Raw genomic sequence first — 16901 nt, 5'->3', positions numbered from 1 at the left:
GATGCAAGCTCGCATGGCTGCGTGCTCATAGAGCAGATTGTTTTCTTCCTGCTAGAAAGGAACAGTGGGACCTACAGTATGAGAATCTCTATGTTGCCAGATGTTTCATGCGGGAACAGGTAACTAGATGTATGGAAACAGGACATAAGTTTCAAAGGGAAACAGGCCTAAGGGTTTCATGTGGAAACAGGTCGTAGGTTTCTCGATGAGGAAACATGTTTTTGGGTTTCTCCAGGAGACAGGTCACATGCAGGCAGAAGGTACAGGAGTGGACACATGTATGGTACAACCTTGCTACTACTGATAGGACAGGGGACAGGAAATCCATGACAGAGATGGATAGTACCCTTGGAAGGTAGAGAGGGTTTGTACATGTGTGTCGACTGTATGGTATGCTGTGCTGTGATACTCTTTTGAGAGACAGTTTGGGAGTCTGTGTTGTGATACAGGAGCACTGGATGTGTCAGGGTGTGATGCTATTCATAGTGTGAGAGGCTATGGATGGTTGTGGCAGCCTTGATCATGGGAGAAAGCTTCTGTATGCAGACTCAATGTGAAGAGTCTTTCGATATGGACAATGGCTGGACTTGTTTGTGGATGCCGTGTGGAAAAGAAGCCAGATGCAGGTTCTTTGCAGGCTTCAGGAGTTCTACTGGGACGGCTGAGTTTCCAGCCTTATATTGTAATCAAAGCTCTTATAATCAATTAAAGAAATACCGCAAGGGGCGCCACTGCGATTTGGGGCCAATCGGTGTCCGTGTACTATTTGCAGGAGCACTCTAGCTCCCCCTGTTTGTTTTCCTTTTCTAGGTCCTCAATGGTGTTGAAGTGTTTTATGTGCAAATGTTTGTTTCCGCCGCCCTTTGGTTTCTGAAGGCCGGTTTACAAGGTTCCGTTGCCGGGACACATCGTCGACTTTCTCAAGGAGGCGAGTCCGTGGTTGCTTTGGTTGGGACAATCGCCAACTTTCCTAAGGGGGCGAGCTCATGGTTGTCTCATGAGAGTCACATTAAAAGCTTCAACATGTGGAAAGTGAAAAGGAAGTGCAGGACACAGTGCAGGATTGTGTGTCTTTGCCTATTTGAGGTGAAGAGCAAGAGCTGAAGATGAAGTTCAGGAGAAAAGACACCAAGGACAAGAAGTAGTCGGCCAAGAACAAGAAGCAGTTGAAGTGTTATGGTGCAGGAGATGTGTTGAAGGCTATGGCTTTCCACAGTTTGTCACCGGTGGTATCTTCATAGAGGCTTCATGGGTTCGGAAGACAGTTTGTGGTGATCTACTATGCTTCATCGAGAACTTGTGCTTACCACTTGGGTGGAGTGCAAGCAGGTTTTGGGTGCCTGAGGATGTATCAAATGAGGCTCAGATGGAAGTAGAGGAACTTGACGAGGTTCTTATTCCTGAGCATATACTGGCACATAAGGAAAGAAAGGTACAGGGTAAGGTTTCCCGTCGCTATCCTGTGAAGTTCAAGAGCTGTTCACTGATGGATACGAAGTGGATGGAGGAGGTTCACTGATGGATGCGAAGTGGATGGAGGAGGGTGACTTAGCAGATTCACCTCAGGAGTTGCAGCTTTATCTTGATGCCTATGAGTTGGAGTCGACTCTTGTTACAGCTCATTCAGGTTCAGCAGAGCATAGGTCTGGAGCATTGCCTGATGCTCAAGAGGGGGGTAGCACCTCCGCTCCCTTGTTACAGACAGGCTCATTTGTTATCTAGGAGTCGCTTGGTGACATCTTTGTATTCACCCGAAGGTACTGAGGCTGACAGTACATCTGCTTATGGGACTTCTATGATCTTGTGTTCTAGACACATGAGATGATGGTTGAGTATGGTTCACAGTCGCGCGCACCTGGAACTCTAATTGCAACTATGGCTAACTCTATGGAGGACATAAGTCTTGTGAGCAGTCCTAGAGTTGGTTTGGTTCATGGAAATATGAATCGAACTCTGTTTGTGCATGTATGCATACACTTTTTGAGGTAGAGGTATTTTTGTATTCTGGTGCCATTGGATCCTGGTACCATTGAGAATACATTGGGAAATACTCTGCATTGTGTTGTGTGCTGCATGTATGTTGGTATGATACATCAAGTGCTTTATTATGTCATGGATGCACCACTGGGTGTGACTCCTGCGGGATGGCCATGAAACATATGTGGGAAAGTACTTAGTGGATGTAGTGTTTGGATGCATTGAGTGCTTGCATATGCTCATGTTTTACCTTTAGTCGTGGGTCCTGCGGGATGCCCATGGGCGTAAGGCTTGCGAGCAGCCCTTAGACTGTTACTGTAGAGTAGGTAGAGCATTTTGAGGAGCATATTGTTTGCGAATGCATATGCGTGTCATGCATATGTTTGTCATATGTAGAATGATGCATGGTTTTGTTTTTGGCTAACACAGGTAACGTGTTTCCATTTGGTTTTAGACTTTTGCTGTAGGTTCTGAAGAAACAAGCAAGAGGACAGTGTGGCTTATTGTGCAGGATGATTGTTCTATCATCCAGATGCATTGGAAGGCCATTGTTTTTGCCATATGGGGAGTCTTTGCTCATGAGATGCTTTACTGTGCCATTGAGTGCAAACGAGGACGCTTGCCATTTTTCAAGAGGAGGGTATGTCACGACCCTGTGTTTTTCTCTGGACAAGATGCAGATGTGCACGGGGACATGGTGGACAGTGTGAATGGCATCAGGTGGGAGTGAAGATGGAGGCCCATGTGTGGATAACCCCATGTGTGAAAGGGGGCAAAGGAATTTTAACTTAAAAGGTTTAGGAATAAGATTTGTAGTTTAATTTTGAGGATAGAGAAAAGTTATGTCGGAATGAAAGTTTCAGAGGGAATTAGCTACTCCGTCTCAAACTTCTATTCTTAAGGTAGTGTCGTGTAAAATTAATCTATGGTATGGGACATTAGATTGGTTTTACATACCTACCCCAGACGTTTCTATGTCTTCTATCTTTCACCAACGAGTGTTTGTACCTATGTGGTATGGGACACTTAGATCCCTTTTACATGCGTTCATTTGTTTGGTTTTATTTTTAGAAATTGTTTGATGTGATGATTTTGTCCTCCACTTGAGCCATGAAGCCATCCACTCATTGATTACGCAACTGAGAACAGTTGATTCCCAATGGGGAGGACTGTTATGACCCATGTTATTTGAATAATAATCATGGTCATTTAAATTTGTATATATTTTTTATGATGTCTATTTCTCGTCATGAACACGTTAGGATTGATTGATGTGATGTCAATTGATTGTTACTACTCACGTGGTTTATGTTTATGAGTTTAGGTGATGAGGTGTGCAAGGGTACCGATTTAGGTGTTGCACAGTGCGAGGGTACCGATTTAGGTGTCGCACGGATGGTGGATTAAGTCATGGCGTGTGGACCGATCTCACAATATTTTGTGGCTGTATTATGACATTTGATATTATTTTGACATCAGTGTGATGTATGTGTGTGCACGTGTCAATTTATTGTAAAGTGTGCGTACGAGCATCAGTTAATTTATTTTGTAATGTGCATATGTGCACAAGTTAGATTATTGAATTAGAAAAATAGTGCAAACCTTAGAAGGTTTGAGGACAAAGGTTAATTGAGGACCAAGGCTAAAAAATTGAGGACAAAGGCTAATTAAATGGCAAAGTCCAAATATGGATGTATACTTTATTTTTGGCTTAAAGCCTACTTTTGGAATATATAAAAATACCCACGCGAGAAGAAGCCACTCACGTTGGGGGGGAAAGATTGCACCCAGTCTTGTGTTGCCTTGTGTTGATGGTGATGTATTTCTTTCTCTTGCTCTATGTTTTGATATGTGCTTTAATTTTTCAATTCAATTCAAGTAGTGGTTTTGATATTTGACTCCCAAGCTATCTCTCAAAAGAGTATCACAGCACAGCATACCATACAGTCGACACACCTGTACAAACCCTCTCTACCTTCCAAGGGTACTATCCATCTCTGTCATGGATTCCCTGTCCCCTGTCCTGTCAGTAGCAAGGCTGTACCAAACATGTGCCCACTCCTGTACTGTCTGCCTGCATGTGACCTATCTCCTGGAAAAACCCAAAAACATGTCTCCTCGAGAAAACCTACGACCTGTTTCCACATGAAACCCTTAGGCCTGTTTCCCTTTGAAACTTATGTCCTGTTTCCATACATCTAGTTACCTGTTCCCACATGAAACATCTGGCAACATAGAGATGCCCATGGCTGTAGGTCCCTCTGTTCCTTTCTAGGAGGAAGAAAGCAATCTGCTCCATGAGCACGCAGCCATGCGAGCTTGCATCACTCCCATGCCAAGAAACATATTCAAGTGACCTATACTTGCAGCCAAAAACCCAAGCACATAGCTGAATTTGCAACCAAACAAAAACAGCCCATAAACTGTCCTGTTTCCACCCTCTAAACTGTCAAACCCTTCCTCTCACAAAGGGCTAGAGAGAACCACTCTGAAACAGTCTTGAGTCGGTGAAAAGAGAGACTCCGAAAGACATCACCTGCAGTCCCACTTGCTCACAAAGAAAGAGAGACTTACAGTCTTTATGTCGCTTTCCACAAGAGAGGGAAAGACACGAGGAAAAGCCCCGTTGTGTCCTGCCTTCTTGTCCTGCAGTCCACGCCTTTGTGTCCAACTCTACCTGTATGGACAGCAGCGCAGCCAGCCAACTTCATGCCAAAAGCAAAGGGGAAAGACAGAAGAAAGAACCTGCAGGCGCCTGTGTACTCTGCAGCACAGCAGCCAGTTTATCCTCCAAAAAGCCAAAGAGAGGGAAGAAAAAGGATCTGTGTTTCTGTCCTATTGTGCAACACACCAGCCAGTAGCTTCCCTCTTCAAGAGTCAGTTCAGAGCCTGAATTCAGCTGCGCCTGCATACACAACAGCTTTGCCTGCTTGCAACTCTCTCCAAAAAACAAGAGAAAGCTGAAGCGCAGCCCTGCAGCCTGCCTGTTTTCAGAAACCCCTCTCCCTTGCGCTGCCCGCCAGCCTTTCCCTGCAGACCTGCGTAGCCACACATTCTAGCCTGCCCGTATGCAAGAGAAGGAGAGGGAGAGAAGCCAGCGCAGTCCACTTCTCCCAAAAAAAACACACGCTTCCTCTTCAGATAGGCGCCTGAATATCCAGATGAGCAGCCCTCCTGACTGGAAAAGCACACCCACACAAAAGATAGGCGCCTCCTTGCTTTTTTTGCCCAACAGCCCCTCTTTTACCAAAAAGCTCACACGTGGCCCCAAAAATAGCATAAGGGCCACGTTTCTTTAATGAAAGGCTTAATAAATGATTTTAAAGGTTTTTAAACCTTAAAAGCTAAAATCTCTTTGCCCCCTTTCACACATGGGGTTATCCACACATGAGCCTCCATCTTCACTCCCACCTGATGCCATTCACACTGTCCACCATGTCCCCGTGCACATCTGCATCTTGTCCAGAGAAAAACACAGGGTCGTGACATCCCTATGTTTTTCTATGGACAAGCTGCAGATGTGCACGGGGACATGGTGGACAGTGTGAATGGCATCAGGTGGGAGTGAAGATGGAGGCCCATGTGTGGATAACCCCATGTGTGAAAGGGGGTGAGAAGAAAAAGGCCTCAAGGAAGGCTAAGCTGAAAAAAGATAAAGAGAAACAGGTTCGGGCGGAGAAGGAGAAAAAGCTTCTTCACAAACTTAAAGCCTTGGGGTATGCAGCTGTCTTGCCCAAGGAGAAACAGTACTGCCATATCTGTGAGAAGGACGGCCATCTTACGAGTGCCTGTTGGTACAACCCCAACTACAGAGGCAAGGTGCCACCCAATGTGGTTCAGCGAGCACCACCTCAGCAAGTTGCAGAGGCTAATCCGGTGGTTCCGACCGTTCCGCATGTTCCCTATAATCGGCCTCCAAGACCATATGCTCCAAGACCTAATTGGCAGGGGCAGCAAGGGTTTCAGAGGGGACCTCAGGGTGTGCCACTGTGTGATTACTGTGCGAAAGACGGGCATCGAATTGGTCCGGCCTGTGAATTATGGTGTAAGCATAGGGAGGAAAGAGGGAAACCTGTCATTCGATTTAATGAGGGGAATCGGGGTCAGGGACCTCCCCAGGACCAGCAGCAGCAGCGCCCTCCAGCTCAAGCAAATGCCATCCTGATAGAGATGGTGGGAGATCAGGCAGGGGGGGCCAGCGCGGGGGTTTCACATCTTCAGGGTGTGCCGCAGCAGTTCCACGTGCTGAACGCTTCTAGCTCTGTTGATGCGCAGGGGGAGTGCTCCACGGGTATGCACGTTGGGGATTGTAAGGGGCAAGATTTAGTGGACACTTTGGCTGTTACCCGTGCAAAGGGTAAGGGACCTATCAGTTGGGAGGACCAGGAGGTGGTTCGTAGAAAAGTTTCCAGTCAGGTTCAGAAACTCCAGCAGAAGCAGCTCCCGGTGGAACCAATGGAGCCACTGCTAAAGGCACAGTTGTCGGAGGAACCGATTCCAGCCCAGCCACTTTGTGATCCACTTCCAGGGAAGATTGCGGTGGTTCATTCCGATCCCGTTCCTACGGTAACTGAAACAGTACCAGGTTCTGGGGATCTATTTAATGTACTCATGCATGCGCCTATTCAAATTTCCTTGGATCAGCTGTTGAGCATGGTACCGGCTTTCCGGGAACAGCTGTTGGGGAAGCTGCAGGAGCCAGTTCCAGCCAAGATGGTGGAGGATCAAGCCCCGTTTGTGGGAGTTTCTCAAGCTGAGTCCGCAGATGTGGATTTTCAAGTCCCAGTGATTAAGGTGGCATTCCACGGGCACAAGTTTGAAGAGGTTTTACTGGACGGGGGTTCCGGAGTCAATATTCTACCGGAGACCGTTTACCTCCGTATGAAGTTGGGGGCGTTAGCACCAGCACCTTTTCAAGTACGGATGGCAGATCAGAGGCGACTTCAACCTTTGGGGATTCTTAAGAATCAATCTATTAAGGTGGGTGGTCTGTCGTTTCTTGTGAATTTTGTGGTGCTCCGGATGCAGGATAGCGGGTCTGCCTATGCCATGTTGCTAGGCCCCCCCTGGTTTAAAATTGCCCGTGTCAAGCAGGATTGGGAGGATAATACTGTGGTGATCAGGCAGGGCAAGAAGACAACTCGCTTGTCCATGCTATCCAAAGTTCTCTTGCCGCAGGGGCAGAAGCCTTTATGTGCACAGGGCATTCATTTGGCAAGTGATGTAGGTGAAGATGAGGAGGAGGCATATATGCAAGCAAATCCAACGGTTGTACCGGTCTTTGATGTAGATGTGGAAGCTATTGTCATCCGATATCAGAATACTGGACAACCTGTCTCGGCAGTTCCGCAGAGTGTCGAGGGGGTGGAACAATCATCGGATGTTCCGACTGAAGACAGTGTGGTGCCCGAGCAGGAGATCCGGGTGGTTCCAGGCCAGATAATGGAAGGCAATACTTTACAGAGGGCTGTGGAAGAAGCTTTAGCTGCCAAGGCTCAGCAGGTGCATACTGTTACCGAGCAGGAAGCCATTATAGCAGCTGAACAGCAATATGAACGGCGTTTGCAGAAGTCCATCAGGGTGGAGGAAGATGAATTACAGGACATGAATTTAGGTACTGCATCCGATCCTAAGATGGTTCGAGTCAGTGTGCATGTTGAAGGTCAATTTAAGGAGGACTTGCAGAAACTGTTAGTGGAGTTTCGAGATGTGTTTGCTTGGGAGTATTCTGATATGAAGGGCATTGATCCCGCTTTACATCAGCACCGCATCAATTTGAAGAGTGATGCTGTTCCTGTTATCCAACAGCGGTATCGCATGAATCCAAATTTCGCCAAGCAGGTCAAGGAGGAGCTGGATAAGCTATTACGGGTAGGGTTTATCAAGCAGGTCAATGAGGTGACTTGGCTGTCTCCCATTGTGGTCGTGCCAAAGAAGAATGGCAAGATCAGGGTGTGTGTGGACTACAGGAAGTTGAATGCTGCCACAATTACTGACCCGTTTCCGTTACCGTTCTGTGATACCCTCCTTGATGCTGTGGCTGGTCATGAGATGTATAGTTTTTTGGATGGTTTCTCAGGGTATAATCAGATAAGGATGGCACCGGAGGATGTGGATAAGACGGCCTTTATCACTGAGTGGGGAGCATTTGCTTACACGGTGATGAGCTTTGGATTAAAGAATGGCCCACCATCATTTTCCTTTGTGGCTCAGAAGGCTTTTGAGCCATATCTGTTGGATTTTATGCGAGCCTTTCTTGATGATTTTAGTGTCTTTGGTAAAAAGGCTTTGCACTTACAGCACCTGAGGCTCTGTTTGGAGCGCTGTCGGATGTTCCGCATAGCTCTTAATCCCTTCAAATGTGCTATTGCAGTAAGGCGTGGGATTCTCTTGGGCCATGTGGTGTCCCAGGAAGGCATCTTGATTGATGCAAAGAAGATTGAGGCCATTCAGAAGGCTTCCGCACCACGTAATCTTAAGGAATTAAGCAGGTTTTTTTCTGGAGACATTACAGGTAAGAAGATTCTTCAATCTGGGCTTTGGTGGCCTACCGTGCTGAAGGATGCACACAATTATGCTCGGAGTTGCTTGGTTTGTCAACAGTTGGGGCAGCCCGGAGCTTTAGACCGCATGGCGGATAATCCGATTCTTCCCTTAGATCCTTTTCAGAAGTGGGGTTTGGATTTTGTTGGGCCAATCAAGCCTAAGTCCAAGCGGACAGGTTGTTGTTATATCTTGGTGGCTACTGATTACTGTACGAAGTGGGTGGAAGCTGTTGCTTTGAAAGATAATACCGCCAACAGTGTGGCTAGGTTTCTCTATCACAACATTATGACCAGGTTTGGGTGCCCAGTGGAATTGGTTAGTGATCGGGGTACTCATTTTCTCAATGCTGTCATTGCTGAGTTGACCAAGACTCATTTGATTATGCATAAGAAGTCTACTGCCTATCATCCTCAAGCCAATGGTCAAGCAGAGAGCTCCAACAAGATCTTGGTGAAGATTTTGAAGAAGATAGTAGCAGAGAATAGGGATGACTGGGATGTGAAGCTTGATTCTGCTCTATGGTCATTCCGTACAGCTTTTAAAGTCACTACAGGTCTGACACCCTTCAAGCTGGTGTATGGTTTGGAGGCGGTGGTTCCGATGGAGTATGTAGTTCCTAGTTTGCGGGTGGCTATTGCTGATCGGTTATCACCGGAAGAATCTGTTCAGTTCCGACAGCAGATGCTGTATCAGCTCGAAGAGGATAGGATTGTTAGTGGGTATATCACAGAGGTGATTCAGCAAAGGCGGAAGGCTTGGGTAAGTAGACAGATCAAATTCAAAGTTTTTCAGGTTGGGGATTGGGTTTTGCTGTATAATTCGAAGCTTGGTCCTCATCCGGGTAAATTAAAGCTGAGGTACATAGGGCCGTACAAAATCATGGAGGATTGTGGTCAGGGTACTTTCCGACTTGCTGATATGTTTGGGACTCTGGTTGAGAAACCGATTAATGGTTTCCGATTGAAGAAGTTTGTGGGTCAGCCACCAGTGGTCGGAGTAACCGCAGAGGTCGGAGTTTTAGCAGATGGAGGAATATCCGCACTAGTGAGCACATTAGGTGACGGTGTAAGTGGGGATGTGTTAGAAAATTTGGGAATGTCCGCTAGTGTACAAGTGGAGGTTCTTGATAGGAAGTCGGGCATGTGTGGTAGATTTGGCCGACTGGGTGACGTTGTGTTTTATATCACCACGTGTGGGGGTTTTGTCATGCACATTTCAATTTTGGCATGCTTGGAGGAGACCTTTTGCATGAATAACGCAGAGCGCTTAGCAAAGCTGAATTCCCTGCGTCAAGCGCTGGCTGAGATGGGGCGTTCGATGCCGCTTAAGGTGGTTCCTGTGGAGCGCTCTTCTCCCCGGCGACTGCGTCAACAACCCGCCGCCAGTAAGGAGCTTTCTGTTCGTGCGTCTGTGGAGGCTGATGAAGATTTCGAGCCTGAGGATGCGCTGTCTGCAGAGGTAGGGGGGTTGGAAGCTAATACTTTGCAGGCTTTAATGGATCCTTTCTTGGATTTTTCTGTTCATCTGGATCTGTCAGAGGAGGCGACTACTCAGTGGTTGCAGACCATTGGATTATGGGAGTTTGCATCTTTGCCGTGGGACAGATGGCGGGAGAATGTTTATGCCAAAACGCAGTTGGAGGTGATTCGTAAGAGGAATGGTTACCTCTCTGCGACTGTGGGTTTGACACCTCAATTGATAGCGGAAGTGTTTCATCTCCATTATGAAGAAACTGTGGCTGTGGCAAAGTGTTCGGATGTGGCCATGAGGAAGGAATTTGGGCTTCCACAGGGGTCTCGAGCCTATTACATGGTGAAGAATGTCGCTGAACCCCGTCGTCAGCATTTAAGATGGTACCTTGAACGCATTTGTCAGGTAATCAAATTGGAATACATGTCAAAAGACAATTTTGCACCTTTGCTGTATGCTGAGAAAGGGGGAAAAGTTAGTTGGGCTTCTTTGGTGCACACTAGAATTCTGCAGGAGGTGGAAATCACTGATAAGAGGAAGTCTCAAGTCACTTCTCGGCTGTCGGCGTTCTTAGCAGCTTTGTTTGAGAAGGTTCCTATGATTTCTGCCAGCAAATTGACTCTTTTGCCGACTCAACCAGTGCATGGTGGTCTTGTAGAACCGGGTCAGGATGACGTTGTCCCGGAAGGAGCAGTGGATTCTCCATTAGGATTTGAGCATCAGCCTGACAAGATGAATGTGTTTAAGGATTTGATGGAAGCAGGCTATACTCGCTCCGAAGCCAAGGAGGTGTTGGTCTCACCTGGTGTTCCGAAAGGGTTAGATTTGTTGCATCAGGCCACAGAGTCTGTGGGTACTGATCCATCCTTAGTTTCAGTGGGTAAGAAATTCACTTTTAGCAAGAAAAGAAAATTGGATGTGGATTCATCTGCGATCCAAGATGTGGTAAAGACGATGGATTTTACACCTGTTAAGTCAAATCAGTGGGATTCTGTTATAGTCATAGCTAAGGAAGCAGAACAGAGTGTTCAGAGTGGAGAGTTGCAGGATGTGCTCTGGTCTTTGAATAAGGTCCAAGAGTATGTTCGGAAGCAGGAAAGTAGTATTGCAGATTGGAAACAGCAGGTTCGGGTTATCCAGGAGCAGTCGAGATCGGAAGCTACTTATCAGCTTAAAGTCAAGCATCAAGAGGAGGAGTTAGTGAAAACTAAGATGTTGTTAGTTCAGGCTCAGGAGGCAGTGGTTAAAGAGAAAGACCAGGCAGCAGAGTGTCAGAGAAATTTGGTGAAGACAAAGATGTCGTTGGGATTGTTTCAAGAATGGACAAATCAATTGCAGGAGAAGATGCATAAAGAGTTGGAAGTGTTGTCTGAGCAAAATGTGGGTTTGCAGGTGGAGAATCAGATGTTAGCTCAACGTATTCAACCATTGTTGGCTATTGAAAGACAGATGCTATCTCAGAGTAATGAAGATGTAGAGGGAGTGTTAGTTTCAGAGTCTGATTTAGCAGTGATTAGGAGGAGCTTAACTGAGGTGGGAGTCAAACTGTGGCAAGGTATCCGAGATCGGATTGAAGCCTGGGTGATGAAGCCATTTAATACATTAAGTGGAGCTTTCATTTCTGAATCTGAGCAGATATTGTTGGATCAAGTAGCAGGTTTACAGTCGGAAAAGGATGCTTTGATGTTGAAATTGTTGGAGTTTGAGAAGCAAGTTCAAGCCATGTGTTTTATGGAGTTGCCTAATGAGGGACAGTTGGATACAGAGCAGGCTACTGTGGGGGATCATGAACAAACTGTGGAGATTATGTCGGATGTTGACAAGGCAGCAGTTGGCCAGGCTGAAGTCATTCAGATGGTGTCACAGGATGTAATGCCTGCAGATCAGATTACTGTTCCAGTCGTCAATCTGGAGCCGGTGGAAGATTCAAAGATTAAAGATGATCCGCCGAAGCCATTGGAGCCGGTGGTGTTACCTTAGTAATTTATGCTTTTCTAGTGTTTTAGGATTTCTAGTTTAGTAGGATTTTGCTTTCAGTTTGTAGTTCTGTTTTCTTTTTGAAGCAATGTAAAGACAATGGATGGTTTGATCAGGGATTTATGGGTCCGAGTCGGGTTTTCTCGAAAACTCAACCACCGGGCTGTGCCATGTGTTAGGGGTTAACTTTACCTAAGTGGGAATATCCGAATTCTATATATGTGAATGATCCTTTTGGGTAGTTGCTTAGGAATTCGTGAGAAGGGAGAGATATGAAGAGATATAGTTAGTTGATCATGGGAAGGCGCATAACTGATATTCAGAATTGTAGAAGATGAGGAAGCGGAAATGTAATCCCTTACATGATTATGATATCAATGAATTCTGATCATCTGTTCAGGGTTATTGTGTGTAGTGGATTTTCTGCATGATGTTTCGTATTCCGTTTTACTGTCATGATTTTCTGCTAAAGGGAAATGTCTTTGTGTTAGTGTTTGTTCTTTTATGATATTTTCCATTACCAAGTATCAGGCATTTAGTGCCCAGATACATTTCTCGATGAGGAAACATGTTTTTGGGTTTCTCCAGGAGACAGGTCACATGCAGGCAGAAGGTACAGGAGTGGACACATGTATGGTACAACCTTGCTACTACTGATAGGACAGGGGACAGGAAATCCATGAGAGATGGATAGTACCCTTGGAAGGTAGAGAGGGTTTGTACATGTGTGTCGACTGTATGGTATGCTGTGCTGTGATACTCTTTTGAGAGACAGTTTGGGAGTCTGTGTTGTGATACAGGAGCACTGGATGTGTCAGGGTGTGATGCTGTTCATAGTGTGAGAGGCTATGGATGGTTGTGGCAGCCTTGATCATGGGAGAAAGCTTCTTTATGCAGACTCAATGTGAAGAGTCTTTCGATATGGACAATGGCTGGACTTGTTTGTGGATGCCGTGTGGAAAAGAAGCCAGATGCAGGTTCTTTGCAGGCTTCAGGAGTTCTACTGGGACGGCTGAGTTTCCAGCCTTATATTGTAATCAAAGCTCTTATAATCAATTAAAGAAATACCGCAAGGGGCGCCGCTGCGATTTGGGGCCAATCGGTGTCCGTGTACTATTTGCAGGAGCACTCTAGCTCCCCCTGTTTGTTTTCCTTTTCTAGGTCCTCAATGGTGTTGAAGTGTTTTATGTGCAAATGTTTGTTTCCACCGCCCTTTGGTTTCTGAAGGCGGGTTTACATCAACCTTGTTTATGAGGATCACCTATCATGCCACCTCTCAGATCTTGATCTCACATCGCCCATCTCCACACTCACATCTAAGCTCTCTTCCATCACCCATGAATCAGCCCACAGTAGCTTCCCCCACACTACTTGCTCCACCACCCCACCCCCTATGTGCTCATAGCCTGTTAGAGCTGCATAATGGGAGGGCCAAGGACCATGAGCACATCTATGCCAAACACTTCACACATGGGCATAGCACCCTGGCCCCCATTCTTGCAAATCTCTTTAATAGGACCTTGTGTGAAGGCTTCCCGCCCTCCTGGACCACCAACACCCTTGTCCCTATATTCATACAGCAAGAGACCCCACCGACCCCAACAACTACAGGACCATCACGATAAGCCATGCAGTGGCCAACATATATGTAGTAGTTATGGAGGCCGAAATAAGCTTCTTAACAGACACCACCAAAGAGCCACTGTCCTGGCAGGCTTTAGGAGGAACTACTCTACTCTAGATCATATATTTACTCAAGCCATTATTGAGGAGGTGACAGCACGGAAGGATTGCCTTTGATCCAGACTCCCACACCACACTCCTAAATTGCCTACAAGCACTTCACACCAACAAAGAGTAAGCAGGTCATTCCTATACAGAGGATCCCAGGTGGAGACTGTCTCATCTTACCTCGGAGTGACCTTCACAAGCCCAATCTTTTCCATGAGACAAGCCACGGAGGCCTGCCTGCTGACACAGCTCTGGCCTGCATGGAGAGGTAATGCTTCCAGACCCACTTCCAGAAGCCTCACACCAAGTGTTGGCTTTTTGACCCACTAGTGCACCCAGCAGTAATCTACGGTGCCCTTTTTTCGGGAGCCGAAATCCATCATCAGAAATTCATAGGAAGTGCTTTGTAGAACTGGAATTTCATGGGGAGCTCAGCTTGTGCGAAGCCTTGTCAAGCCCAGGCAGATAAGGCAGTTGATCTCTTGCTGGGAGATATCCAAGAGTGGTGAGTCAAGACTATAAGACGATCCAGCCATGTCGGTCAAACAAGCTGACCGCCCATGAGTACTAGGACCTGCTCTGTCCATCTCGTGTAAGCTGTATGGAGGACTCAAGGGCCAGCCACGGGAGGCGGTCCACATCCAGTGTGTGCACATGATGTATGCAGGGGATGGTATGAAAAAGTGCATCTACGAGCAAAGGGGAGGCTCCAAAATGAGCCAACACAATCTCATGCAGCACTGATGGCTTACTTCGGATCCTGCGTGAGAGCATCATCACCCTCAGTCTCTCTGTCCTCCAATCCTCCCTGGAGTCCGGCAGAGCCCTGGGAGGCACTCATATGCAGGGTATGCAAGTGGCAACAGAGGACTTTTCGTAAAGATACCCTGCCCTATTATGAGATTCACAGGAGATTTCACTCTCTTCCGAGAGGGATGCCACCCTCTCTCACGGATTATGCAGTGTTGAGGATCAGCAATGCTTGGGTATGTACCTACTGGAGCTCTATCATCATCGGGACGCCCTACTCAGATAGCACCCAGGAGGTCGCAGCCAGCGGGATGCTTCTGATACCTCCATTAAAGACTTCTATGAACTGCCTCGGCCTCCTGTGACAGAGGAGGCCACTCAAGCCTCACATGGACAGAGGGATCACACAGGCCATCACCGTACCAGAGCAAGTGATCCTGTGGCTCCACGAACCTGTGGACTAGAGAGAAAGAGCCGGATCCCTTCTAAGGGCCAAATGTCCCCATTCCCAAAGATCCTGACATTCCACCCGACATTGGAGATCCAGGACATACTTCGAAGCCATGGACCATAGGAGGTGGACTTCATCACAGCTCTGCATTTCTGACATGGGGGAGGATGGTACTATTATTAGATGAGGATATCACATAGCTGGTCTGGTTGATCACTTTGTACATGCAAGACTTAGTCGGACGTAAAAAAATCTTTCTTTCCTCTCTCTCTACACATGAGCGCACACTCTCTCCCGTCTTCTTCACAATCGTCTTTTCTACATATGCACATTGACCCCACAGCAAAACAAACAGAAGAATAGTAAGCTCTCAAAGGAAAATATATTTGCTATGGCACCTTGCATTTTCCAACTTGAACAAAGTTGTTGAAGGAAGATGCCTCCTGCCAAGAGGAATCCTTAATGTTTTGTGTGCAAACATTTGAAAGTCCGTTACCAATCCATTCAATCGCTTAACATCAGCAACCTGGAAAATTAAAAGCCAACTCTTACATCTTTGAGATAACCTTGCTACTCATTAAGCTACTACACAAGAAGACATCTCACATACATCTTTAGCATTCTAAGCTCCTATCCTAGATTAAAACATAAAGACAACTACTTCCAAGATCATGAGCCCTTGCTACATATACCTTTGTTGCTGTATCTAACGCTGATGACTACACAGAAGGACTACTTCCAAGATCGTGAGCCCTTGCTACGTATACCTTTGTAGCTGTATCCAGCGCTGATAATATCTTGCCAACTACACAGAAGGAGAACTACAAAGCCAATGACAAGGCCAACACAAGTTACGTACAAACCTTAGGTGCCCATCAAAAGTTTGAGTGAATCTTGCCACAAAAGTAGGGCATGTTTGGGCAATGTTGCCCCTCAATCTTTCTCTCTACCTGCTCGCCCACATTGTATGTGGAAACCACTATAGGTAAAAGGGGGAATTTTCACAAGATGGCACCAAATTTCAATCAATTCATCCAAACCCGAGCATAAATGCCCAAATAGATGGGTTTCCAAGGTCCATACCTTGTCTATCCAATCTTAAAGGCTTGTAGAGATCATGGCAATGATTTAAAGCAAAATTTGAAGTCTCTCATGAGATAAACAAGATCCTCGTGCATCTAATCAAAACTTCTTCACTCGAGACAATTCTGAAGTAATCAACTTAAGCCTCTCAAAATCAAAAAACCAAGCTAACTGCTATGATATTCATGTACATTGAAACAGGAACCAGAGAGACTTCGGTAAAGTTTTCAGCACATTCAAATCCTACAATGTCACAAACTTGACCCCAGGCAAAGGCAACAAAATACTTTTACAATGTCACAAACTTGACCCCAGAAAATGATATTCATGTACATTGAAACAGGAGCCAGAGAAACTTCGGTAAAGTTTTCAGCACATTCAAATCCTACAATGTCACAAACTTGACCCCAGGCAAAGGCAACAAAATACTTTTACACAAACAGTACAGCTGGATAATTGATGGAAAAGACTGTCACTACATTGCTAATTGATTAGTAATTAATGACAAGCATAGAACATAAGGATTGATAACTCATAGAATCACTTCGCAATTTTGTTGCTGATTGAATACAATCAATCTGGTAATTATTTAGACAATAGGATGCAATAGAAGCCAGCACAGACAATACCTCCACGCCATACTTGATAGCAACACCGGCCAAAGTGTCAAGCTTGGATACTCGATGTTCAATGTAGCCATTGCCTGCATCCAAAGAGTTCCCACTGGCACTTGATGCAGGATGCTGATCCTGAGGCATGTTGGCACCCTTGAGCACATGAGAGGGCAGCAAAATGTTGGCAGATAGCAAGAAAAAATGGCTTGATAACCTTGCTAGAAGCTGCAACAGATCTGATCCGGAAGGCTATGGCTCTACATCAAGTTTAATAGATCATGTGCATTGGTTACCCGATCAGA

General features: G+C 46.1%; 1 protein-coding gene across 1 annotated transcript in view; it reads right to left on the bottom strand.

Annotated features, from left to right (window-relative positions):
• The window catches only part of LOC147623538 (uncharacterized), a 31668-nt gene that overhangs the window by 14212 nt on the left and 555 nt on the right, over positions 1–16901 (bottom strand). Inside the window, exons 1-2 of the mRNA XM_086821719.1 lie at positions 16615–16901; positions 15301–15428 (exon numbers count right to left, since the gene is read on the bottom strand). The exon at positions 16615–16901 is cut by the window's right edge and continues 555 nt beyond it. Coding sequence (XP_086677845.1) covers positions 15301–15428; positions 16615–16743 — 257 coding nt within the window. The 5' untranslated portion in view covers positions 16744–16901. The remainder of the gene's footprint in view (positions 1–15300; positions 15429–16614) is intronic.

This window comes from Cibotium barometz, chromosome 27 (genome assembly GCF_041138505.1).
Source record: "Cibotium barometz isolate CiBa-2024 chromosome 27, ASM4113850v1, whole genome shotgun sequence".
Lineage (NCBI taxonomy): Eukaryota > Viridiplantae > Streptophyta > Polypodiopsida > Cyatheales > Cibotiaceae > Cibotium > Cibotium barometz.
Note: the sequence above shows the minus strand (reverse complement) of the source record. Positions and strands in the feature narration are given on the sequence as shown.